Source organism: Mauremys reevesii, linkage group 1, assembly GCF_016161935.1.
Source record: "Mauremys reevesii isolate NIE-2019 linkage group 1, ASM1616193v1, whole genome shotgun sequence".
Lineage (NCBI taxonomy): Eukaryota > Metazoa > Chordata > Testudines > Geoemydidae > Mauremys > Mauremys reevesii.
Genome location: NC_052623.1, coordinates 259,540,118 through 259,567,192, shown reverse-complemented (window position 1 = coordinate 259,567,192; position 27,075 = coordinate 259,540,118). Strand labels below are relative to the sequence as shown.

General features: G+C 45.1%; 1 protein-coding gene across 8 annotated transcripts in view; it reads right to left on the bottom strand.

Annotated features, from left to right (window-relative positions):
* TBXAS1 (thromboxane A synthase 1) overlaps window positions 1–27,075 on the bottom strand; it is a 341,375-nt gene that overhangs the window by 228,637 nt on the left and 85,663 nt on the right. For all 8 annotated transcript variants that reach the window (XM_039489916.1, XM_039489900.1, XM_039489939.1 and 5 more), the window contains one exon: window positions 22,962–23,055. In XM_039489916.1, coding sequence (XP_039345850.1) covers window positions 22,962–23,055 — 94 coding nt within the window. The remainder of the gene's footprint in view (window positions 1–22,961; window positions 23,056–27,075) is intronic.

Sequence of the window (27,075 nt, the reverse complement as noted above, 5' to 3'; positions counted from 1 at the left end):
GCAGACACCTAGTGTGGGCAATTTCTATCCAAACAGTTTAAGTTTGGCAAAATAATAAGCAATTGAAAACAGGATTTTCTTATGGGAAGTGCTGTGCAACCTCAATAATAGGTGGTGTTATCTCCCTATAAGACACTAAATATGCAAATCTTATTTGAGACTCTAGACTGGTGCACAAATGAATAAAAATAGGAAATTTGATCCGAAAACAATCTGATTCTATTCTTTCAAACCTTTAGCACACTCAGTGTCTAGACAGAGTGAGCATGTAGGCTGCGTGGCAAAGGGCATGAGACTGGGCTCTGTTATTTTAGAGATGGGTTCTATTCTCAGCTCTGGCAGAAGAGACCTTTTGCAAGCTTTCAGTTATCTCATCTGTGAAACAGATGAATGATATAGCCATCCCTCACAGGCTGCAGTATGAGACCTTGGCATAAGGGCTGGGATCAGAAACGTTAACAGCAGTCAGTAGAAGAGCCAAGCCTGGAACTCATGCTCTCTGGCTTGTAGCTTAGCGAGCCTTCCTCTAGACTACAGAGCACTGTATGAAGGGAGTCGCTCTGTCTGTCTCTCTGATTTTGCTTCCCCAAGTTCATGTGACAAATTGAATATCAAAAGACTGCCTGCTGCAGGGGCCAAAAAGCATATTCCTCTCAATAAAATAGCACAAGTTGGCAGCACTGCACTTTCTTTGCGATTTTTTTAACATTAGCTGTATGAAACCCTCAAAGTATGCATTTCTTACAGAGCAGTAGGCATGAGAAGTTCAAATTAGGAATTCTGTATCCAGGAGTAGGAGGAAATAATATGATCCCATGCCAAGAAATTCTGGATAACTAACAACAACAGGGCCTAAACCACTCTAATGGTGTAAATTTCCATTCCTAGCTTGAATTGTTGAGCAGAAAAAAGGGGGAACACCACAGTTGAGCCGAGAACGGGTCAGATCCTGGCAGAGCAAAGAAACCATAAAGCCGGCCCACCTGGGAAGTTGAAGATTCGGCCAACATAAGGGACTCTCCAGTTGGTGTAAACCTAGCTCTGCCCCACCCTCTCTCTCTAAGCCCCAACCCTGCATATGGGGTACGTCAGAGGGAGAGGAAGGGGACATGGCTGGAGGGCTGTTGCACTTGTCATCCATTACTAGCAGATATAATTTAGGTCAGTGCTTCTCTACTTTTCCAGACTACTGTACCCCTTGTGGGAGTCTGATTTGTCTTGCATTCCCTCACGTTTCACCTCACTTAAAAACTACTTGTTTGCAAAATCAGACATAAAAATACTAAAGCGTCACAGCACCAGCGGCAGCTCCAGGCACCAGCGTTCCAAGCGCGTTCCTGGGGTGGCAAGCCGCAGCGGTGCCCTGCCGGTCCCTGAGAGGGCGGCAGTCAGGCAGCCTTTGGCGGCATGCCTGCAGGAGGTCCGCCGGTCCCACAGATTCAGCGGCAATTTGGTGGGTATGCCGAAGCCATGGGACCAGCGAATCTCCCGCAGGCAAACCGCCGAAGGCACCCTGCCTGCCGTGCTTGGGGCGGCAAAAAAGCTAGAGCCGCCCCTGCACAGCATACTACTACTGAAAAATGTCTTACTTTCTCATTTTACTACATAATTATAAAAATAAATCAAATTTGATCCGAAAACAATCTGATTCTATTCTTTTAAACCTTTAAACAATTTGATTCTATTCTTTTAAACCTTTAGCTTGGTTGAAATGTGCTTACATTTCAGTGTACAGTATATAGAGCAGTATAAATAAGTCATTGTCTGTATGAAATTTTAGTTTGTACTGACTTCACTAGTGCTTTTTATGTAGCCTGTTGTAAAACTAGGGAAATATCTAGATGAGTTGATGTACCCTCTGGAAGACCTCTGCGTACCTCAAGGGGTACACATACCCCTGGTTGAGAACCAGGGATTTAGGGCTTCTCCTTGCGCGGGGATGAATTAGTCCCTGGTAATCCTGGAAACCGAAGGACCCTGCTCCTCAGTACTGGTCACAGCTCAGAGGATTGGGCCAAAACTTCCTCTTTTAGTTCAAGATCAAAATAAGAAGACTGACTGATCCTGATGTTATTGCCTTAAGTAAAATCAGAAGCAAGTGCAAGATGAAGAGGGGCAGACAATCTTCCACCCCTTGTAAAAATTAGAATATATATATAATTTGTAAATTAATCACTTAACATCCCATAGTTGATCAGATCATCCAGAATGCAGCCAGATTTCTCAGGTCTCCTCTGAAATAAGAGAGGTTAGATCTACAGGAAAATAGGTTGGATCCAGAAAAAGAAACTGCCTTGAAACATTTGTTTTGAAGCACTTTCGCCCCCCAACTTCCTATCTTTGTGGTTTTAACCTTCCATAACAGATCAATTTGACATTTATTTTGTGCTAGATGTTAAAATCTCTTCATGCCTTCGAAAGAAAGGAGCTGGAGAAATAATTTTTAGCTGCCTCTTTTTACAGTAGCATAGTCAAGGGGGAAAAACAAAAACAATTGCTAATCTGTGCTCTTGACCATTTAAAAATGATCCCAAAATAGTCTGCTAAATTGTTTCACCCGGAGCAAAATTACTCATAGATGCATATGCATGCACAAAAGCAGCATCTATTGATGCAGTGCTGCTGGTGACTGCAATCAAGGAATCAACATTATTATATTACACATTGTGAAAAGACCACAAAGCTGTAATTATTCTTTGAGATTTCCACAAAGCACAATTATTAAGCTAACATTATCCCGATATTGTTGCAATGGAGATAATATAATCAATATATTTCCTGGATTGATTTTTTTACAAAAAAATATTACTAGCACATTTTACAATGTAGCAAGATTTAGACAAATGCATTAACTGATTTTAGTTTATGATCAGCAAAGTCTTGAGGCACTAGATTGCAATACATCTCATGCCTATTATTGTATCAAGACACTAAATGTCAAAATCTTTGCTGCACAAGCAAGCTTTCCTTGTTGAAAGTCAAGAGAAATTGTAATCATTCTTCTAAGGAGGATGGGGACAGGCTTTTGAGAAGGATTTGACTCTGTTATTCACATTTTTCTGATACTTTTAAGACAAACAGCAACATAATAACTAAACTGATTGAGGGAGAGGTGGTGGGTAGTTAGGTTTGTATTTGAACTCTTCATTTTTGGTTTATTCATGTTTGCAATATACACACTCTCCCTGCAACAACAGGAGAGAGTGAAAGGCAGGCAAGTCTTGTGATTAAAGCAGTGAACTGGAATATCTGATATATGGGTTCAGTTCTCAGTTGTGCCACAGATTTTCTGTGTCAGCTTGGGCATGTTATTTACTATCGGATCTTGTGTCCACTAAAGTCAATGGGAGCTTTGCCATTGATTTCAATAGACTCAGGATCAGAACCTTAAATCTATTGTGCCTCAATTTCCTCATCTGTAAAATGGACATAATGCTTCCTTTCTCCAACCCTGTGTCTGTCAAGATATTGGGGGCAGAAACTATGATACTGTATGTTTGTACAATGCCTAGCACAATAGGGCTCCAATTTTGGTTAGCCCTTTAGGTGCTACTGTATTAACGAACAACATCAGGTTCAAATTCTGGCATGGTTGTTTCAGTCCTTCATCCTCTTCAGGAAGACTCCAGGGTATTTACTGTGCGAAGTCTCTTGGGGGAGCCTTAGGGTCTTTGCTCACAGAATTTTCCCTTCCACGGCATTGTGTTGTGATTGGCTGCCATCCTCCCAATCCCAGAGGTGGCTGCATTTGACTGATGATGTTTGTATTTGAGACAGAATTTTCAAATGGGGATGCCTGAAGTTAGGCGACTAATTCAGCGGTTTGATTTTCAAGAGGGCCGAAAATCAAGAGCACCACCTCTGAAAAGAAGGCCACATGCTTAGGTGCCTAAATATGGATTTACTTGCATAGGGTTAGGCACCAATATTTTGGCCACAGTTTGTAAAGCACTTTATATAAAAATTATTATTCATTCCACCCCTCTCCCCCGTAGATGGGCCAGACTCACCCCTGCGGCGCCTCCTGCTGGTTATCCTGGGAATTAGCTCAATCCAGCCCAGAATGCCCTCTGCAGGCCGGTGATCTGCCTTCCAGCTACTGACCCCCATGTCCCTCCCAGGACCCCTTTAACTGGGTCTCCCCCTCCCAGGGGAACCCCTACCCCACTATCCCCACTTTGCCTCAGTATTGGCTACTGCCCAGTCTCCATCTAGCCCCTGTTCACTGGGGCAGACTGCAGTATTAGCCACTCATCATCAGCAAAGGGGTTTGGACCTGCTGCCTTTGCCTACACCTGGGCTGCCCCCTGCAACTCCCAGTACCTCTTGGCCTAATGCTAGGCCACAGCCTGGGGCTTTCCAGGCAGGAACTCCCCAGCTCCTCTGCCTTTCTCCAGCCCTGCTTCACCCAGGTACCCTGTGTCTAGCTCCCTGCAGCCAGGCCCTTCTCCCTCTACAGCCAGAAGGAGACTGTTTGTTTGCTCCTGGCTTCCCTGGCCTTTTTATACAGGTCAGCTGTAGCGTGATTAGGGTTGTGGCCCAGCTGCAGCGACTTCCCCAATTAGCCCAGCCTTTAGAGCTGCAGCTTTCAAGCCCTCCCAGGCCACCTTTTAAACCCCTCAGGGCAGGAGCAGGTAACCACCCCGCTACACCCCCCTCCCCGAGCCCTCCGGACCTTTTCATCGGGCCCCTGCCCCGTAGACCCGACCGGTCCCCCCGCCCCTTCTCCGCAAGCCGGCTGCACGATCTGCAGCCGGTCCGTTTTCAAACCGCGCCAAGGAAACAACTCTACGCGCTCGTGCTCCACACCCTTCACTTCCTCACCCTCGTGTCCCGCCTCACAGGTGGCGGGACCTTCTGCCACCTGTGGAGGGTGAGGAGCCCCGGTGGGCCAGCCTGTACTCCACCCTGGTCCCGAGGCTCGCCGGGGATATCAGCTGGCGGCTCCTTCACGGGGCCGTGAGCACGGGCGTGTACTTGGCGCGGTTCACCCCTGTCCCGGACACCTGCCCCTTCTGCGGCGTGAGGGAGACCCTGGCGCATGTTTACCTAGAGTGCGCCAGGTTGCAGCCCCTATACCGGCTCCTCACTAATATCCTCTTGCGTTTCTGGTTGCACTTTTCCCCCCACCTCCTTATCCATGCACTCCCTATCCGTGGCCCCACAAAGTCGCGGGACCTCCTGGTCAACCTCCTCCTCGCCCTGGCTAAAAAGGCCATCCACGCGACCAGGGAGGGGAGGTTGGCCGACGGAGACTCCTGCGACTGTGGGGCTTGTTTCCGATCCCTCGTCCGCTCACGTCTCCGGGCGGAGTTCCTCTGGGCGGCGTCCGCTGGCTCCCTTGACGCCTTCGAGGAGCAGTGGGCGCTGTCCGGGGTTCTCTGCTCGGTGTCCCCATCAGGCTCCCTCCTTATGACCCTTTGACCTCACTCCTGTCCCTGTTCTTTTATTAGTTGTCCCCCGCACTTAGTGGGTTTCCGTGGCCCTGTGGATCCTCCCCTTAGGCTGAGGGGGGGTTCCGTTAGCATGGGGCGGGCTTCCGCCCGCCCCCTCTCCCGGATAACCCAATAGTACACCCCCCTCCCCGAGCCCTCCGGACCTTTTCATCGGGCCCCTGCCCCGTAGACCCGACCGGTCCCCCCGCCCCTTCTCCGCAAGCCGGCTGCACGATCTGCAGCCGGTCCGTTTTCAAACCGCGCCAAGGAAACAACTCTACGCGCTCGTGCTCCACACCCTTCACTTCCTCACCCTCGTGTCCCGCCTCACAGGTGGCGGGACCTTCTGCCACCTGTGGAGGGTGAGGAGCCCCGGTGGGCCAGCCTGTACTCCACCCTGGTCCCGAGGCTCGCCGGGGATATCAGCTGGCGGCTCCTTCACGGGGCCGTGAGCACGGGCGTGTACTTGGCGCGGTTCACCCCTGTCCCGGATACCTGCCCCTTCTGCGGCGTGAGGGAGACCCTGGCGCATGTTTACCTAGAGTGCGCCAGGTTGCAGCCCCTATACCGGCTCCTCACCGACATTCTGTTACGTTTCTGGCTGCACTTTTCCCCTCACCTCCTTATCCATGCACTCCCTATCCGTGGCCCCACAAAGTCGCGGGACCTCCTGGTCAACCTTCTCCTCGCCCTGGCTAAAAAGGCCATCCACGCGACCAGGGAGAGGGGGTTGGCCGACGGAGACTCCTGCGACTGTGGGGCTTGTTTCCGGTCCCTCGTCCGCTCACGTCTCCGGGCGGAGTTCCTCTGGGCGGCGTCCGCTGGCTCCCTTGACGCCTTCAAGGAGCAGTGGGCGCTGTCCGGGGTTCTCTGCTCGGTGTCCCCATCAGGCTCCCTCCTTATGACCCTTTGACCTCACTCCTGTCCCTGTTCTTTTATTCGTTGTCCCCCGCAATTAGTGGGTTTCTGAGGCCCTGTGGATCCTCTCCTTAGGCTGAGGGGGGGTTCCGTTAGCATGGGGCAGGCTTCCGCCCGCCCCGTTTCCCGTAAACCCAATAGATACACCCCCTAAAGGTCTCCCACTGGGCAGTGCTGTCTCTTTGCATGATATAGGCTGGAGCCTTGGATTGGCTGGAGGGGATCCATCAAGAATGATCCATCGGGGATTTAAAATGTTGCCTGCACAACAGATCCAGCACTTTTGGGCCAAGGGGTGAGCGACGGAGTTAAGAAGTCAAACTCTCATGCCCAGCACACAGTAGTTGTGCTGACGCTACTGTGCGCCCCACAGGGTCCTAGAGGCCAGGCTCCAGCCTGAACTTGGAAGTCTACACAGCAATGAAACAGCCCAGCAGCCCAAGCCCTGCGAGCCTGAGGCGTCTTGCACAGGCCAGCCAGGGGTGTTTCTTTGCTGTGTAGACATCCCCTGAGAGATTAGGGGCTCATTTGTGCCCTGGAGGAACCCAGTCAAATTCTGAGTGAAGCAGTACTCCACCCTGAACTCCCCACCATGCAGGGGGAGCATACTGGCTGCTACACCTCTTTGGGCAGTGCAGCTTACACCTGCCACTACACCCAGACCACTCTGCAAGCTGCTGCGAAGGGGGAGAGGAACCACGGCCTTGCCTTCTCACCTCCCGCTTTGGGAGTAGCCTCTATAGTTCCCTAAGCACAAAGACTGCAATTGTTTGTAGTCCTTATGTGGGTCACATAAGAGTGGACAAAGATTTTTGTGCATTCACTCCACTGCACACCCACTTAGCAATTTGCCCATGGCCACAAAGAAATCTGGAGCAGAGACAGTAATAGAACCGAGGCTTGCACCACTGTGCTGTAACCACAACATAATCTTTGCAGTCACAGTTACGATGCTATGGAGACAGGGTAGCAGGGGCTGAAAGCACTTCAGAGAACACAGCCAACATCCAGCGTAAAGGCTGACAAGGGACTTTAGTGCTACAGGAATTTAAATAAATAGGGGAAAGAGAAAATTAAAGGGGAAATCTGAAAAGCATACTTGCACCAAACTAACTATATCCCAACTAGAGCTATGTATTCTGGCTGTGTAGGAAACCAAAGATCTCAGTGTTTTCTTCTTTTGCCTTAGGGAGCCATTATAATTCAAGGTTTGGTCTTCTCACGGTACGTCCTCCATTCCGGAAATGAAATTGCATTAGACAGTGAGATATCGTATTTTGAGGCCTCCTAGATAGCTCTGTGGGGCATTAAAAATAAGGAAGTAAAAATGTAAACACAAATATAAATACGAGACACTGCGTACCCCCTAATTCTATCTGACTTGAACTCTACAAGGCTCTTTATTAAAATGGTGGTCTCCGGTATAAGGTCAATTACTGGGAAATAGGCTACAGTTAACTCCATCATAAACAACTTTTCCCTCCTTTTAGTTATGAAGAGTCCTCTCCAATGTACTTTTTTTTTTTTTTTAATAATGCACATCAAGTCTAAGGATGTCTGCAAATCTGGGAAACAGCTGAAAGATAGCCTGGTCACCCTTTGTTGCTTTGTCTTTAATTTGTTCAATAGTCTGGTATATTTTCTGACCTTATCAGGTGTGTTCTTTCTGTCAATGGAGTGTTTAATCTTCCTCAGTCTCACAAACCCTGCTAGACGACAGTTCATTGCTGCCATGAGGCTTCTCACGCCATCGAGCCCAGATCTCAGGTACACAAGGATCCTGCCTTCATCTTACCTAAGAAATTATTTTTCTTTTGGCTATTGCACAAATTGACTAAGAACCACCAGATATAGTGTGTAAGAAGCAGAGCTGATCAAAAAATGGGAAAGATGATTCTGAGGGGAAAAAATCTAATTATTTCCATTTTGCAGGATTCAGTATGGAACAATTTTGTAACGTTTGGTGGAATTTTTTTTTCCAAATTTTCAAAAGGTTCACTTACTTCCTTTTTCTCTTTCTCTTCCCCACCCTCTTTTTGCAACTGAGTGCAATAGAACGAATAATATCCAGTGGCGGGGTGGGCAGGGTGTGTGTTTTATTTTGTTTCCTTTCTCCTTTTTCCACTCTAACTTTTCAAAACTACTTCATCTTGGAAAGTTGCACAGTGACAAAGTTAAAGTGTTTCGTTTTTTCTTTAGCAATCCTGTAACTTTTCCAAAGTTGAGGAAGTTTTGAAAAGATGCTCAGTAGAAAAAGGAAAAATGGAATAAAACCAAAAGCAAAAAGTCTGAGGGAAAATCCCTAGATGATATCATTAATTCTATTGCATTCAATGATGAAAAAAGAGAAGAAACAAATCAGAAGTTTTGAAAAAGAAATGATTTTCAGAAACCAAACGAAAATGAAAATTCCAGTTGCAATAAAAAAATTTGTTTTGATTTCGTTTAGAAATTTTCCATTGAAAAACTGATTTTTTTTTTTTTTTAAAAATGGCACTTTTCCCAAAAAAACAATTGCTTTTGATTAAACCCTGTTTTTTTGGTTGAAAAACTTCAAATCAGCTCCATTAAAATGAAGTCTTCACCTACAAAAGCCCACCAGCACTTGGAATTGCTGTTTTTTACTGAGGATTTAAAGTAGTATTTTTTTATTATTATTTTCATACAAGTCAGATAAGTCAGTCCTTTCTTATTCTTCTGTTTGTCTAGTTAAGTTTCACTTTTGCTGCAAAAAGTATAAATAAAAATATTGGTGTCCCACACAGGTGCAATGGCAGCTTTACTCCTATGCAATTTATGCAGCCATATAGGACCCTACATCACATCACACGCCCAGAATACTATCCTTAATACCTCATCATCCATTGTCCCATCTGACTCAGCAAGCCATGGCAAAGATTCAGTTCCCTACCTGCATTCCCCAGATGCTTCCCTTGTGGAAAATTGCACTTTGTGTCCACATCCTGGTTCATATGGAGTGAGTCATAGAGGCCAAGCAGCCTCATAAACTGGTGTTCTTGTGATGGCTAACAAGATCTGAGGTGTGTAGTAGGCTGAAGGCAGATGAAAATGGAATGTCAAGAATATGAGGGTACGTGATTGGAGAGGGAGCTGTATAGAGCCCTCCACTTATTATTTAGCATAAGGACCTGCAAAACCGGGACCAGCTAGCTGAGAGACATCCAACCTATACAAAGCTGCACTTTACTGCTTTTCATTATCACTCATTCTCCAATCCTTCATGGCCAAGCTGATGACAGTAGCCCAGCCTTTTATTTTAAGAAACAGCTCATGCTGTAAACATTTTTGATGGAGCTAGGGTTACGCAGCACTTCTAACAAAACCCTAAAGAAAATAAATTGTTATGTATTTACCATATGCTGAAGAGCATATGGCTAATGCATTTAGACACTGCTAATAAAGTTAAGACTCAGCTAAATAGCCTGGCTCATGGATAATGCCTGTTGTAAGCAACCATTCTGGGTTGTCTATAATTCCAGCACTATAACTGATACCTGGCCATTATTATAAGTAGTTGTGTTCATTTGGATGGGGAGTTCTATGCATTCTAGTAAAGGGGGTAAAATGGTGTCTGGACTCACTAAATTCTAACTTTAAAGGTGGAGGGAATGAATGTAACTTCATTTATATCAATGGATATGCACCTATTTAATATAACAATGATTCTTTTATGTTCTAAGTTCAGAATCCAAGAGACTTTCCTTGGCCAATAGTCATTCTCTCCAGGCCAATAACTCACCAACATGACAACAGCATATATTTAACAGATTGCCATTGTTTTACTCAGATTATTTCTCCCTTCTTAAGTGTTTGTGTACAAAGTGTTAGATTCACAGCCATGGATTCTGAAGTCCTTTATTCATGACATTATTGCGTCATTCTTCAAATGAGACACAGCGCGAAGATGCTGACTCCTTACGGTCACCAGAGCAGAGGAGTTGTTAACCCTGGAGTTCAGGCTAAAGTGTAATTTGGCTGGTTACATTTTGCCTACCTACAGCTCCCTAAAATTACACTTGGATATACTTCAGTTGCTGACTTAAGCTGTTGTTTAGTGTTGCTGTAAATAACTGCTGCATTTCACCCAAAAGATAGCTGCATTTCAGTGGTATGTTAAGTAACTCCTATGTACAGGACATCCTTTGTAAAAAGCAACAAAGGGTCCTGTGGCACCTTATAGACTAACAGACGTATTAGAGCATAAGCTTCCACAAGAGCTCATGCTCCAATACGTCTATTAGTCTATAAGGTGCCACAGGACTCTTGGTCGCTTTTTACAGATCCAGACTAACACGGCTACCCCTTTGATACAGGATAGCCTTTGTGATTCTTTGGGATGAAAGCGGCTATGTAAATAAGGTATTCTTAGAAAAGTTATAACTAAGGCTACGTTTATGTCATGGAAGTCACAGAATCTGTGACTTCCAGAGACGGCCCTGACATTCTCTGCTTCAGCCACAGGGGCTGCAGGACTCTGGAGCTGACAGCCAGCGGGGCCCTGGCAGGGTTCCAGCAACAGGCAACAAGGGGCCCCCTGCAAAGGTTCCAGTGACAGGTGACAGACTCCTGAAGGGGCCCTTCTCAGGGTTCCAGCACTGGGCAACAGCCTCGGGGCAGGAGGTGGGGGTGGGGGGGGCAGACGTCTTTGGGAAATATGGTCACCCTGCAGCTCCCAGCCACTGTGGGTGGAGGGGACTCCACTGGAGCTTCCACCAGTTCTGCAGGCAGAGAGGGAACCCCACAGCTCTCAGCCACCACGGGGAAACCATGGAGCCACAGAAGCAAAAGTCACAGACAGGTCTTGGCTTCTGTGAATTTTTGTTTATTGCCCATGACCTGTCCGTGACTTTTACTAAAAATAACTATGGCAAAATCTTAGTCTTATTTATAGCACATGGCAACCTCCCCATACATCACTGCCCCAGTAATGTATCTCAAGTACAGCACCCATCAATACAGGGTAGATCAATCTCCACATCTATGAAATCTTTAGCCTCTTTGATGAAACTGCTAACAACAGAGCCAGTTGTGATGGAAACTTTGTGTGATGCATACCCCTTTCCAATGGAAACTGGATGGAGATAATCATTTAACATAAGCTACCAAACAGCTGTTGAATAGCAATGGTTTTTGGCCACTTCTGATCTAGACTGGATTGGAACTGATAAAATATTGTTTATTGCTATTATTATTACTAATGTAATACTCTTCACTTGTATGTCACCTTTTATCAGAAGATCAGAACTTGTTTTACAAACACAAGATGGGACGCCTGGGTTCTATTCCTGCTCTGCCATTGGCCTAATAGGTGAACTTGATCAAGTCACCTGACCTCTCTGAGCGTCAGTTTCCCCATCTGTAACATGGGGATAATGATACTGACCTCTCCTCAGAAACGTGTTTTGAGTTCTACAAAGAGCTAGGTCTTATTATTAAAGAATTCTCACCACACTCCCATAAGTAAGTGTTAATATATTATATCAGTTATACAGATGGGTAAACCAAGGCTCAGAACAGGTAAACCTATGACTCTCAAAGCCACCAAGGGGACTCTGATACCCAGTTCCCATTAGTTTTATTGGAAACTGAAAATCTCAGCCAAGGCGACTTGCCCTAAGTCACACAGAGAGTTAATGGCAAAGCTGGTAGTACAGAGTCCCTATTCTCATTCACCAGTGCTACCACTTAACGAGCATCTTACTTCCATTGTAGAGGTGAAGTCCTCCATATCCTATTAGCAATCCCCTGAGGCACCACTCCCCACAGCATTTAATAAGGTAAGCTTCTATAGTTACACAAAACCAGCTTGCCAATAAGAGCAGCTAAGGAAAGCATTACACAGCTCAAGGCAAAACTGTGACCACTTTTACATAGCTGTCCTCTGGTGCCAAAGGGAGTCCCCATCCAGTCGTTTTTGACCGAGGGTTATTTCTAGGCTGAAAAAACATGTGTGTTTTTAGTTCAGGTTAGCTAACATGGGTTAAAATAGCAGGGAAGATAAGACAACTCAGCTTTGAACTTGGGTTAGCAGCTCAATTTAAAGCTTATAGGAGAGCTTGGGGTAGAATTCAAGCTGCTAACCTGAGTTAAAAGCCAAGTTGCCATGTCTTCACTAGAAGCAGCAAAGAATCCTGTGGCACCTTCTAGACTAACAGACATTTTAGAGCATGAGCTTTCGTGGGTGATTACCCACTTCGTCAGATGCAAGTAGTGGAAATTTCCTGGGGCAGGTATATATATGCAAGCAAGAAGCAAGCTAGAGATAACGAGGTTAGTTCAATCAGGGAGGATGAGGCCCTGTTCTAGCAGTTAAGGTGTGAAAACCAATGGAGGAGAAACTGGTTTTGTAGTTGGCAAGCCATTCACAGTCTTTGTTTAATTCTGAGCTGATGGTGTCAAATTTGCAGATGAACTGAAGCTCAGCAGTTTCTCTCTGAAGTCTGGTCCTGAAGTTTTTTTGCTGCAGGATGGCCACCTTAAGATCTGCTATTGTGTGGCCAGGGAGGTTGAAGTGTTCTCCTACAGGTTTTTGTATATTGCCATTCCTAATATCTGATTTGTGTCCATTTATCCTTTTCCGTAGAGACTGTCCAGTTTGGCCGATGTACATAGCAGAGGGGCATTGCTGGCATATGATGGCGTATATTACATTGGTGGACGTGCAGGTGAATGAACCGGTGATGGTGTGGCTGATCTGGTTAGGTCCTGTGATGGTGTCGCTGGTGTAGATATGTGGGCAGAGTTGGCATCGAGGTTTGTTGCATGGATTGGTTCCTGAGCTAGAGTTACTATGGTGTGGTGTACAGTTACTGGTGAGAATATGCTTCAGGTTGGCAGGTTGTCTGTGGGCGAGGACTGGCCTGCCACCCAAGGCCTGTGAAAGTGTGGGATCATTGTCCAGGATGGGTTGTAGATCCCTGATGATGCGTTGGAGGGGTTTTAGCTGGGGACTGTATGTAATGGCCAGTGGAGTCCTGTTGGTTTCTTTCTTGGGTTTGTCTTGCAGTAGGAGGCTTCTGGGTACACGTCTGGCTCTGTTGATCTGTTTCCTTATTTCTTTGTGCGGGTACTGTAGTTTTGAGAATGCTTGGTGGAGATTTTGTAGGTGTTGGTCTCTGTCTGAGGGGCTAGAGCAGATGCGGTTTTAACCCAGAAGACATGGCAACTTGGCTTTTAACTCAGGTTAGCAGCTTGAATTCTACCCCAGGCTCTCCTATAAGCTTTAAATTGAGCTGCTAACCCAAGTTCAAAGCTGAGTTGTCTCATCTTCACTGCTATTTTCATCTGAATTAATAACAGCCCCCTTTTATGTTTTTTTGCAGCAGAGACATACACAGTGCATCTGATAGGGTGATAGGTGCCAGGCCAAGTAGTAAAATGGCAAACAAACAATGGGGATTTCTAAGATGCTGGAAAGGATGGCAGAGACCCACCTCCTCCTCTGGAGAGGAAAACCTGTTATTTGGAGAAGCAAGAAAGCGTGTAATAATAATACTGCCCAACCAACTTCAAAACTTGAATCTCTAGCAGCTTCCACTCTCACCATATCGTCACATGTGAGTTGGTCCCATTTGCTTATTGCTTTGTTTGTTTTATTTAGTTTCTAGCTTCTTGCAAAAGTGTTATTTTAAAAAGAGAGTTATGGTTTTCATCTGGCAGGCAACCAAGTGCTGCTAACAGAAATGCAGGGCGCCTCAGCACTCAGCATTTCCACAGAAAGGCTTCCACAGAGCACAGAGAAATATATGCATGCCTCATCAGTATGAGCATGTCTCTGAACTGAGTACAAGTTAATAAGCTCAAAGGGGATAGATGGATGTAGCTAAGGCATAGGTGCTTAGAAGCAATTAAGTGAATCCAAATGATATTCCTAGGGTGACCACCCATCCTGAATGGGGCAGAACAGTCCCAAAATGCAGAACTCAAGTCCCAGTCTTGGGCTGAATGACTCCAGGACAGCACTGGTCCCGGATTCCCTGCAGCACTGCCAAGGCCGGCTCCAGGCACCAGCTAAGGAAGCAGGTGCTTGGGCCGGCCAATACAAAGGGGGCGGCACGCGTCCGCTATCGGGGAGGCATGTCCGGGACTTCGGCGGGAATTTGGCAGCAGGTCCCTCGGTCCCTCTTTTCCTGCCGCCAAAGTGCCACCGAAGAGGAAGAGAGGGAGTGAAGGACCCGCTGCTGACAAATGGAGCAGTCTGATTGGCAGCACATCGGCGGCAGCTCAATCGGCTTTTTGTTTTTCCTCCCCCGCCGCTTGGGGCAGCAGAACCCCTGGAGCCAGCCCTGGGCACTGCTTCACGCCCGAGGCTCAAGGGCAGCACCAGCCTCTTCCTGGTGTGTTTGGGGTGAGGAAGGGCCCCCTTGCCATGAGGCCCTGCCCTCTTCTCCTCCCCAAGGTCCTGCCCTATGGCCAGTCCAGAAGCTGGAGGTGGGCAGTCGTAAGGGAGCCTGGACCACTGTGGAGAGCCCCAGACCTTCCAGCTGCCCTAGGTGACATGCCCTGGAGGACAGGGACCAAAAGTTCCCTCTCATTTTTCCCATCCATGTGTGGAATGAAGTTTGTTATGTGCACCAATATGGAGGTGATGTGTGGTGGGGGTGGGACCGAGGGGTTCGGCGTGTGGATGGGGGCTCAGGGCTGGGGCAGAGGGTAGGGGTTTAGGGGTGTGAGGGCTCCAGCTGGGGGTGAGGGATCTGGGGTGGGGCCAAGGATGAGGGGTTCAGGGCTGGCGCAGAGGGTTAGATTGGGGGGGGTGAGGGCTCCATCTGGGGGTGGGGCCAGGGATGAGGGGTTTGGGGTGCAGTCTGCCCTGGGGCTACGGCAGGGAGAGAGGACTCCCCCCAGCTCTCTCTCCCCACAGCAGCACCTGTGTGAAGGGAGGGGAGGGGAGGGGAGGAAGAGGCCCCTCCCCCAGCCACGACAGGTCTGGGGCTGGGTTGGGGCCGGGGGAGGGGCGCCCCAGCCATAGCAAGTCTGGACCAGGGCTGGGTTGGGGCCAAGGGAGTGGCACCCCTTCCCCGGCCGTGGCAGGTGCCAGACAGATTCCATGAGCACCTACACGGCGCTTAATAGGCAGGGAAGTTAGATGAGGACACAGGCCAGGAGCTGCTCTCGAGCATCCCAGTCCAACACCCAGGGCAGGTGGAGGGTCTGGTTTACCCAAGCAACCTGGTCGCTCTATCCACGGCCCAGCTCTTGGCTTCCGGCCTAGCCAGGGGGTGGGGCCTTGGGGGAGAAGAGGAGGAGCAGGTGTGGGGCCATGGAGGGGGTGGGGCTCCTGCATGTGTCTCACTTTTGCCTTTTGAAAAGGCGGTCACCCTAGATATGCCCTGTGGCTATTTTTATGGTCTCTGCTTACTCTTGGTGCTAGTTAGGGACAGTATGTTACTTGAGTGTGTTAAAGAGCTGCATTTAATAGAAAGGGAGAACAGGGACAAGCATGAGGCCTAGCCAGTGATACAGAAATACTTCCAAAGGTGCCCATGAAACATCACCTCTTGCTGACAGCTGTTGAATGCCTTTATGATGAATATTGGGGACACTGTTTTCTTCCTAGCCTAGCAACTTTCAGTGCTCACTTCCCTCAGATTTCTTCACCTCATTGGATTGTGAGTAACAAAATACTATGCTCAGCATCCTTACTTGGGCCTCACTGCTGCTCTCGCAATTCTATCACCACTCCTAAAGTCAGGGGACTCTCAAGGTTTTGTGCTACAAGAAAAAAAAAATAAGACCACTGCAAATTCTGAGCCTAAAATCATCAACAAGTTCCCTTCAAGTTTTCCACATGTATTCTTCAAAAAGAAGCATCTCTAAATAAAATGGGGCAAGCCCCAAAGATTTCCCTTTCTATATACATTCTATTGTCATTGATGTACACACACTCATACTGAAGTGTTCTCATGTATGAGAAAGGTATATCAAAGTAAATGCAAGTGTGAGAATTTGATGGTGGCTAGCCTGAGACCAATAAAGACCTCTATTTAGACACAAAAATTATATTTTATTTTTCTTTCATTTCTCTGCCACCTATCCTGGGCATGAAGCACCTCCCAAAACGTAATACTCACAACTGAAAAATCTAACATTCAGTACAATTTCTTGGTTCATCAGTATATCACAGGCAGCAGCAATGCAAACTTCCCCACAATGCCCCATCAACATGCTTCAGTCCTGACCTGAATAGGCCACCTCTAGGATTTAGAGCAGGCCTGCACAACATGCGGCCCGCGTGGGCTCACTATGCAGCCTGCGGGGGGTGAGTAGGCAAGCAGTGGGTGAGGGAAGGGGGCTGAAGAGGTGGGCGGGCAGTGGCGGGGAGTGAGGAGGCAAGAGAGGAGTCAGTGGCTGACCTGTTCTACTGATCTGGTCTGGCTCCCGTCCCATCTCCAAGGGTTGCAGCTGTCTGGAGGTGCCTGCCTTCCACACCTTCCTCATTCACACCTCATTCATTCAACAGGGCAATTGATTACAAAGTGGGGGGAAAATCTTATTCTACTTCTAGCAAAAAGACATTTTTCTTTTACCTTAATTATACTACCTTAGGGGACCGCTATAACATATTACCAAGATTCAATACCGCTGTTTCAGTGGGGCAGCGCTGTGGAAAGGGGGGTTGTTTCCACGGGGCGGGAGGTGCTGGGAGGGGCGGCAGCGCTGGGGGGGGGGTTGTTTTTCGAGGGGGCTTGGCAGCGGGTCAGCAAGGCCGGGGAGGGGGGAGGTCAGCCCTCAGATGTTTTCTTTGGAGTAATATGGCCCTCGCCACTTTACGAGTTGTGCAGGCCTGATTTAGAGGGTGGTTCAGTCTCCACTGCCAACCAGGGTACCACTTAGTGCCAGCTGTGGGGGCATTTCTTTTTATTTCTGTCAAGTGTGTATCTATCCAGTAGGAACTAGACTGAGACCACCAAACTCATTTCACTTAGGCCACCAAGCAAGTTATGGTAACAACTTTCATTACCAGCTGGATGTAGATCTGAACCAGACCACAATCTAGAGTTGACAAGCAGTATTTTCCATTACCAAACCTGTGAGATAACTAAGTAGCCAGAGATGGATGTACCTTTCACATCTATCTGCACCATATTAAGTCAAAAATAAAGAAACTTAACAAACCTTGAATTCTTTCTGATGTGCAAGGGCATTTGCTCATTCCCTTTCCCTTAAATGGTAATTTACTAATACCGTACTGATTCTTAGAAAGTCAAGCTAGACTAACATCACTGTGAATTGTGAAATAACCTATTTTTGTAAAGGCTACTATCTCAAATAGATCTATCTTGCTAAGACTGCTGAAACATATAGGTTGCACAAAGGGTTAGCAACATACTAGCCACTCTCCTCTTGGGAGACCAGAGTTCAAATTGATAGTTAAAGTCACATGTGAAAATTAGTGGGTGTAAACCTAAACCATTTGTGCACAGTACAACATTAATACACATTTATACACATTTATGTTCAAATGAAGCCCAGAACTGTACCAGCAGTTCAACAGATCAACACTGGAGCACTGAGTAAGGAAGACACACAGAGCTCCTGCTTGTCCTGCTTGGTTCTTACATTCCTGTTAGCCTATATTTGTACAGTATTAGAACTTACAGCCCCTTAGTTTCCCGAGTTCTAGGGTTGTATAAAACCAGATTTAAAAATTAAACCTATTAGACCATGTGCAGAACCAAATTGACTGGGTCCTGTACAAGGGAGTCAGTATCAAGTGCAAATCAAAATCAAGGAGATTGATGTAGCTAAGAGGAGAGAATGTACACACAGATATATGCACATCCATACCATGAACCAAGGCCCAGCACAATACAACCCTAGGCACTGCACAGAATGCTGTATCTGTAATACATGTGTTTCATTCAGTAGAAATATATGAACAGGCCTCTAATGTGAGAAGAATTTTCCCAAAGCATTAGAGATGACTAAAACCACCCAGTAACATTTTACAGGATACAGTGTCAGCCCGCAATACATGTCCATGACCAAATGGGGAAGATAATGAGAGATCTGTTCATTATGCCAAGGCCTTGTTTTCCAGTTCCCACTTTAATATCAATCAACTGGCAAACAAACACTCCCTATTCCATTCCTCTCTTCTTGTTTATCTCTACAAAACAACACAAAACCATACGCAAGCTTTTACTGTCAGTGCAAAGCTATATTACTCCTGCAATTAACACAGGCTGATAGGTTAGTTGTGAGCTCCCCTTTTTTTCCCCTCCCATTCTCCTCACCATTTGTCTCTCTTAAACCTTGCTTTGGTTTACGTGCTGTGTCATTAAATTCCAGAACAGTCAATGCTGCAGCTTCTGTCTCCAAACACTGATCTGCTGCTTTCTAGTTCAAAAATTAGACAGGAGTTAATTTCATTATAGCAAGGCCCCTGCATTTTGTTTGTTTCTTTGACTTACATATCAAAAGGATGCTTTGGGCAGATATGTAGTGGGAAAGAATCACATTTGATCTCTTGTTTCTCCCCACACCCTTCACTGCTCAGCCCAGCCCAGTCCAACACTGAAGGAGACAAAGCATCCATACAGTGCCCATTTTCCATTCAGCAGAAGAGGGCTGCTCAGGGGAAGCCCAGGAACGACAAGTAACCCAAGCAGGAATAAACAGAGCAAACAAAGAGCATCTTGTCCATGCCGAGAGAGGGGCTAAAAGAGCGATGTCGTTCATTAAAATGCAAGGCAGGGAGGCAGCACACAACCAGTCACAAGCATGGTTGAAGCTTCAAAAGAATAATGGGGAAAAACTAAAATATAAGCATGCCAACGTATGGACCCAAAGCAGCTCACCCAACAGTCTAGAAGGTGCAACTGGTTATAAAAGTCCCTCCCACCAAAAAAAAACAAAAAAGAACGACAAAAAACCCCCAAGAGCATGACATTTTTCAGCTCAGCAAAGATCTACAGCAAGTTGAATAGTACACAGTGCCCACAGGTAAAGTACGCAATTACTAGAACCATTAAAATGTCAAGATAATGACATTTTAAAACAGCATAACTGGTAACTGCTTTCTTAGGAAAGGGCGAGGGACAGGGGGAGGGGATACAACACTGTAAGAGCAACAGGTCAAGTGTTCTCTCTGGCTCCTTGGGGGAAGGGCCGTGTTATATATGTTAGTTTTTAAACATATTTGTCACATAATAAAACCATTAGCTTGTGAATTAAGAGGTTCAATTTTTAAATAGCCTGTGGCTCTAATGCCCTGTTTTGTTTGTGTGCTCTGTGTATGCCTTGTGTATCCGGTTATGCTTCCAAGGGGGGAGACCCCATTGGTTTTCCCACAGATTTGTAAGAAAAATGCAAGATTGTTGGGGGGAGGATGAGAAACACTCAAGTGTTCCTGGTAAAATTGCATTTCTGACTGCTACAAATCTCCTGCTCAGTTACTGGGAAAATTAAACACGATGTTTTTACAGCATAATCACTTTTACTCCTGCAGCAGATGTTACCCACTGCAAATGGTTCTGATATAACTGAAGTATTTTTAATCTAATATCTTGGACTCTGAGGTAATTTCCCAGCTGCAGGACTGCAATAATTCCATATCTTCTTTTTTTTAGCAGATTAACTTGGGTATGTTTTAATTTCAGAGTGTGACTGTCGCTCTCTCTCCTGTTCTTAAAAGAGAAGTGGGACCTTATGAGTAATGGAACAATTTGCTGTTTCAAGTCAGCTCTTACCTTTTTATTCATTTCCCTGCATCTCCCCACAAATTTCTCCCCCCACCATCCACCCTTGCCACCCACCATCTTCCAGCTCTCAAACGACACTTCATATCAGCGACCCTCATTCCAGCCAACAGACAGATTTCACAAACACTACATTTATTTTTTTAAACTAAACAATACATGCTCTTCAATAAAGTGTTTTTGTTTAAACAGAAGAGATATAGACAAACATGTTTGAATTTTGCAACAGAAATTTGATTTGTAGGTTTATAATAAAAAAGAAGCACTCTGGGCAAAATCCTACTGGCATTAGTAATACTTCCCCCTCATTTCAAGGCAATCTGAGAAAGTGAGAGGAGTATCAGGCCCTATCTCCCTTATACGATGAAATAAAACTGGCATTAACCCCATTAACTTTACTAGAGCTACAGCTGGTTTACATGATTTACGTGAGAGGAGAATCAGGCCCATAGGTTTTATTCAGCTATACAAGTAAGTACAAGTGTTATCAATTCTTACAATTTTATTGTGAGTCTTGTGGTATTTGGTGTTTTTCTTAAAACTCCAGCTCCTGGACTTCTGAGATTATGGGAGAATTTTAGTGTTCATTTAAAAAAGTTTCTAGCCTTCATGGCTACAGAGAAAAGCTTGAAAATGTGACCTGAGTGCAGCCAAAACCCAGAAAGCAAACAGAAAAACCTTAAAATATATATATTTTAAAAATCTAATAGATTTTTAAACCATTTATGATTTTGGCGGGCCTGACATGATTTTTGAATGCTGGGGGTTGGCAATGCTGAATACAGGGAGAAGGATTCGGTCTTTCAAAGAGGCTTGGAAGAAAGGCTGTTTATAAGATCACTTATATACAATCACATTATTGCATCTCATATGTAAGTGCAAAGAGTTTTTACTGTTCTATACATGATGATGGGATGTACAAGCATTTTACTTCTTGCATCTGAGCTGTCCTTAGAAACTAACCCAGCCATCAAACTGCTGTTGTGCCCTCACAACTAGGTCCATAAAATCCATCCTTGTTCCCAGTAAGATGACATATTGCCTCTGGTTATCTCCTACTGGGAGAGGAGGAGATGTCCTTTTTTGAGTTCAGTACAGTACATGTGTATGTGAAAATGTTACCATTAGAAAACAGCCTGCAGCACAAACATGGTCTTCCTGTTACCAGTGTGTTGCTATGGGCACTATTTCTGAGAAAACAATCAAAGAAACAGAACAGGAAAATACAGAAGAACGTTTCAGGGGAGAAAAACAAATTACAAAGAGCCTGGACTAAATTTGACATGTGCCTAGCTCCTACTGACAGTGATAGAACTGATCATGCCCACCCACAATAGAACAGAGGCATTTTCAAAAGAACTTAAATGATTTAGGACTGCAAATCCATGGGACTTGTGCTGTTAAGACAAGCTTAAGCATGGTTTAAAATCCCATACAGAATTCTTATTTCTAACTACTCATGCATGAACATAAAACTGTAACTGCATATCAGTTTTAAATTGTTTCATTTTTAAAAAACCCTGTAAAATAGCATGTGTTTTCTCCTCATTATATCGTTTATGTTAATTTAGTGCACATAAAAGAAACCAGTTTCACTAAAGTTGTCTAAGTACAAGCTGAGGTAACAGCAGTGAAAACCTCCCCACACTACTCTCATCAGTGCTTCAACCCTGTTCAAGAGCAACTCCCTCTAGGGGTAAGAGGGTGACTCAGTTCTCTGTCAGCCTGTTGCTGAAAAAGTGCCAAGAAAGGGATCAATTGCGCTTTGTCATCAAAGAGACAAGAGATTAGTTACTTTCAGTCTCCAGGCTGGTTTCAAACCAGCTCCATGTCTCATTACTGCCTTCCAGTCCTTGTTAAGGTCCTTCAGCCTTTTAAATTCTCTCCTGGTTGAAACTGGGTGCACATGTGAAAACAACTATTTAAATTAGTTTCACCATAGAATTGAATTTGGATTTACATTAATACTCCAGGTATCTCAAAATGCCTTACCAAATAATAAATCAGATACTGGTAGAGTAACCACTTTGACAGCAAAAAGAACTATACTCTCATTAACATCTCTCAGACAATCTTGGACATTAAGCCTTTTTGTTGGGGGCGGGTGGGAGCGAAAATATGGCCTGAACACTGGAATTATTCTGGATTTCTTTCACAAAGTGCTTGGGAATCTTGAAAACCAACATGGAAAGCCACCAATGTGAATGGGAGAGACTTTAACACTCCATACCTGAAAAATGACAGTGCTCCACTGTAAACTCAGATTGAGAGATTGGGTCCTTGGGAGCTTTATTGAAATCAGACCATAAAACAAAAAAGTTTCTCTCGATGAAACAGTTCTTTTGTTGTATATGAGCAAACAAAAATAAAACTCCCCTCCCTCAGAAAAGACCTTAAAACTGGGGACAAGGGAGCAGTATTAGTTAATGGTATCTAACTTCATTTACTTGATTGGGAGTAAACAAAGTTACATGCTTTGAAATAAACATGTACAATCAGCAACAGAGGGCTGTATAAACTGAAACCGCTCAGAACAAACCAGTCAGAGCTAGTTAATATAATCTGTTCTATTCACATAACCAAGCTTACTCCATCCACCAAGGTCATGAACTTTCCTGGAAAAGCTCAAGTAATTAGCTTCAGAAGCTTACACCCTTTCTTTCCGTCTGGTTAATTTTGTCCTTAAATCAGTGCCTCTTACAGGTGGCTGCTTGCTATGTTCCTTCTGGTCACAACGGTGAGTTGTGCTTGTTATGTCCCCAGGAAGATGCTCAAAGAGCAGTGATCAGTAGCTACAAGATCACTTTCTCCCTTTCCCTCCTCCCCCATCTCCCCTGCTCTTTTAAAACATTTTTGGATAGATACCAACTCAAACCCTTCTTACCTGGCGAAAGAACAGCAGGTTTCCGATGAAAGGCAAAGGTGCAGGATGCCTGATACCCACCCTCTCCAGCCTGGAGAACGAAGAGGTGGAGTACCTGGGAAAAGGGTTAAATAGACAAGAAGTTAGTGTTGGACAGAGTCACCATATGGCTTTCCAGAGGAACTAGATCAAATAGAGTTCCTGGAGTAAGAGTGGGAGGATGCTTTCTGCAATCAGTCAAATGGCACAGTCAATGCAACAGTATTGCTCTGCCGCTCCATTTATTAAGCACACTTGCAAAAGCTAGTGGATTGATGCCCGATGAGCGGGCGGTAGAGAAAAGAGATTCTTCAACACAGCATATCTAGGCCTGGAAGCTTTTGGGGCACGTGATTCTGCTCTCAGATACACCAGGGTAAATCAGAAGAAACCCCTGTGAAGTCAATGAAGGTACACTGCCATAACATACGTGAGGTTAGAACAGGCATTTCGTTTCTGACTGGTGGAACAGGGGAGTGGTCAATTCCCTTCCCCACCACTGCCGATTTAGAGCACTGGTGCAAGAACTCAAGCTGGAATTAGCAGTGCCAGAGACAAGATACGGTCAGTATCTCAGGGGGCCGTAGCTTCTGTGCCAAATGTACTGATTAACTGATTTGCCAGCTACTAGTCAGCAACTTAAAACAAGATAAAATAGGAAGAACCGAAAACCAATGGAAAAACTCCCAGGTGCATCTACTGTCAAATGCTGTGGCTGCGCATCATAAGACAACACTTAAAACCTTTACACCAAAATCAATTTTAAAATAGGAGTGGTGTTTTTAGGTAGTGAAATCTGCCAGGGACGAACATGAACAATTGTAGTTAGCCAGATACCCGATAAAGCTTTAACCGAATAGTAACACTATAGGGACAAAGCACACTGAAGTCAATGGAACAACTCCCACTAATTCCAATGAGTTCTAACCCCCAGGCTCCAGTTCAGTTTAAGGATTGTCTGTGGAAGAGTCTGCTAGTCACACAACCTTCATACACTCCACTTGAAAAGCCCTAGGTGAAATACAGATGCTTTGCTCTGCTCTTAACTAAAGGACAGAGGTGCGTGCTCCCCCTTGAGGGGGAAAAAAAAAAGGGAGAATAGTTGGACTCTGAAAAGACTTGCGGAGGAAACCATCTTTTGTGTCATATCTTGATTTTTTTTCTCCCAGTGTCAAAGAATTCTGGGTGCTGAAATATTCCATAACTAGAAATGGGAAGAGAGAGTCGGATCTCCTGGGACCAGCAAAACAAAGTGAGACTAAAGTATCTAGTTAGTGGTATTTTGTATTTTTTTTATCTCCAAATGATTTCTTATATCAACTTCTGCTGATTTTCCTCTGTGACGATATTTAAAGAGAAATTTTTATTACAGAGTACGTCTGATCATTTTTAGATAGCAACATTTTTTAGATGACAAGACAAACCTGTGGGAGCACAAATTCTGAATAGAAACAAACTTATCTTTGGTTCATGCATGAGCCCAATTTCAATGTGACAGGGAATTGTGGAGAAAGAAAAGCGGGGGGGGAGGGGGAGGCAAAAAATCCACATTTACTATATGTTTGATGAATATTATTGACTGGGGAGGGCTATTTAACTGCATTAAAATTAAGAGATTTTTATGTCAATGGTCAAGACTCTTGAAGGAAAATTGTTTTAACTTGAAAATATAATATGTTAGCTATTTGCTTCCCACCCACCCCCAAAAAAGAGAAAAACTGATTTTTATTTTATTTTAAGATTTGTCTAAGCTGTGTTTTTCATTTGGGGGACTTTGATATGACATATCCTCAGTGTATAAAGTAAGGGGCAAAAACCTTTTTTTAGACTAGTGTACTTACTTGTATTTGATTGTTGATGTTTTTATTTGAAAATATAAATAGAATGATCATTAAAACACATTACATGTCACAATGTATCAGGTTTTGGTACTCATAGCTATCCAATCCACAATTACAATGCATTTTCTCTCAAATGCTACCAAGACCACAGATCTTCATGTATTGCAAAATGAAATAAAACTGAACACACTGCATGAAGGAGATGATGCGATCAACTAATACTTAATAAAAAAAAAGAAGAGCTAATTAGCACAAACCGTGTTCAAAGTTTAGCACTGATTCTCATGAGAGCACAGGAAAGAAAATATACTGCAAGTGTGGAGACCATTCACTCCTTCATTAGCATCTCATCATTGTCAGCCTCAGAATGTTCTGGCAGCTCCACATAATGGCCTTTTTTTCAGGGATGCAGCCATCTTCTGATGCTCTTTGTTCCAGTTACATTTGAAGTAGATTTTCAAAAGGTATAAAAACATGATTTACAACGAGATGGTAAGCAGAGCACTAACACAGCCACACTGAGCACTGGCACATAATGACTCAGAAGGCAGGGTGAATGGGGGAAAAAAATATTGCCATGCTTGCACACACATATTCAGACCCCCTATAATTGTAGGGCATTTCTGCTACTTTAGTTGCTTTTCCTCAGTTTTTCAGGGAAAAAACCCTGTATGTGATTGTTGTTTTCAAACAACCTGGGAAATTACATAGCAAAAAAAAGCTATATTAAAATAACATTAAGGTTGCAAAGCCAAGCACTGGGAAGCTAGGAAATCCCAGCATTAAGATTACCAGTGTAACCTTAGTTCTGCCTTCTTCCGTGCATGCATAATGATACAATCTTTAATTAAACAAAGCAGGAACCATAGGGATCTTCTACACAATGGTCATCAGCCGTGTGTGAATGGGAGACCTTCAGCTCCATAGCACAGACCTTTATCACTTGAGCTAAGAAGTAACAAGTGGTGCTAGTAGGCTATTATCTTCTATGTGGATCAGCTACTACAGCAGTTCTCAACCTCGGGTACGGGGCAACCAAGGGAGCCGCGAGCAGATTTCAGGGGGTCCGCCAAGCAGGGTCAGTGTTAGATTCTCTGGTGCCCAGGGCAGAAAGCCAAAGCACCGTCATGCAGGGCTGAAGCCTGGGGCCTTGAACTCCACCACCCAGGCTCAAGTCGAAGCCTGGGCAATTTAACTTCATGAGGCCCCTGTGGCATGGGGCCATGGGCAGTTGCTCTGCTAGCTACCCCCTAATGCTGGCCCTGGTTTTTATATGCAGAAAAACAGTTGTGACACAGGTGGGCTGTGGAGTTTTTACAGCATGTTGGTGGGGCGGGGGCCGCTCAGAAAGAAAAAGGTTGAGAACCCCTAAGCTACTAGATGGGAATGTGATACATTTTGCCAGTGATTTACACAGCCCTTTGAGAGAGACATATGAGAAATCAGGATCCCTGAGTTCTGTTGCTGGCTCTGGGAGGGAAGAGTGGGTTAGTGGTTAGAGCAGTGGTCACAGACAGACTAGCCAAGCACATAGCTCTGATACATTCATTCTGAGAGGCAGTTTGCCTAAGTGGATGAGTTTTAGATCTACGATATTAACAATGGGAATTCTATTCCCTTCTCTGCCTAAGGGCACCTTGTCACCTTCTGTTACCTTATCTATAAATAAGGGGATGGGGGAAGGAATGACAACAGTTGCCTACATCCCAGGGTAGGGACATGCTGGGTTATGAAGTGGATAGCAATATAAACAGCATACAGAAGGAGGAGGGAGTCTGGAAAGGCTAGTCTTTAATAGACCTGCTGTACAATGCTAAGAGACCGTTCTTTACGTACAGGGTACATCTATACAGATAGCGGTAGCGAGTCTCAGAGCCCAGACTGACAGACTCTAGCTAGCAGGGCTCACCCTACAGTGCTAAAATAGCTGTGTAGATGTCGTAACTTGGGCAGGAGCTCAGACTCTGAAACTTAGAGAGTGAGTCCGCTGATAATGCTGTCTGAGTTTTGGGGCACATGGTAGTGCTACCCTGAATGCTCTGCTATGGCTGCCAGGCTGTTCAATAAAGCCCTGCTGTAGATCAGCGGTTCTCAAACTAGGGGTCAGGACCCCTCCGGGGGTTGCAAGGTTATTACATGGGGGGTCACGAGCAGTCAGCCTCCACCCCAAACCCCACTTTGCCTCCAGCATTTATAATGGTGTTAAATATATTTTAAAGTGTTTTTAATATATAAAGGGAGGAATCTCACTCAGA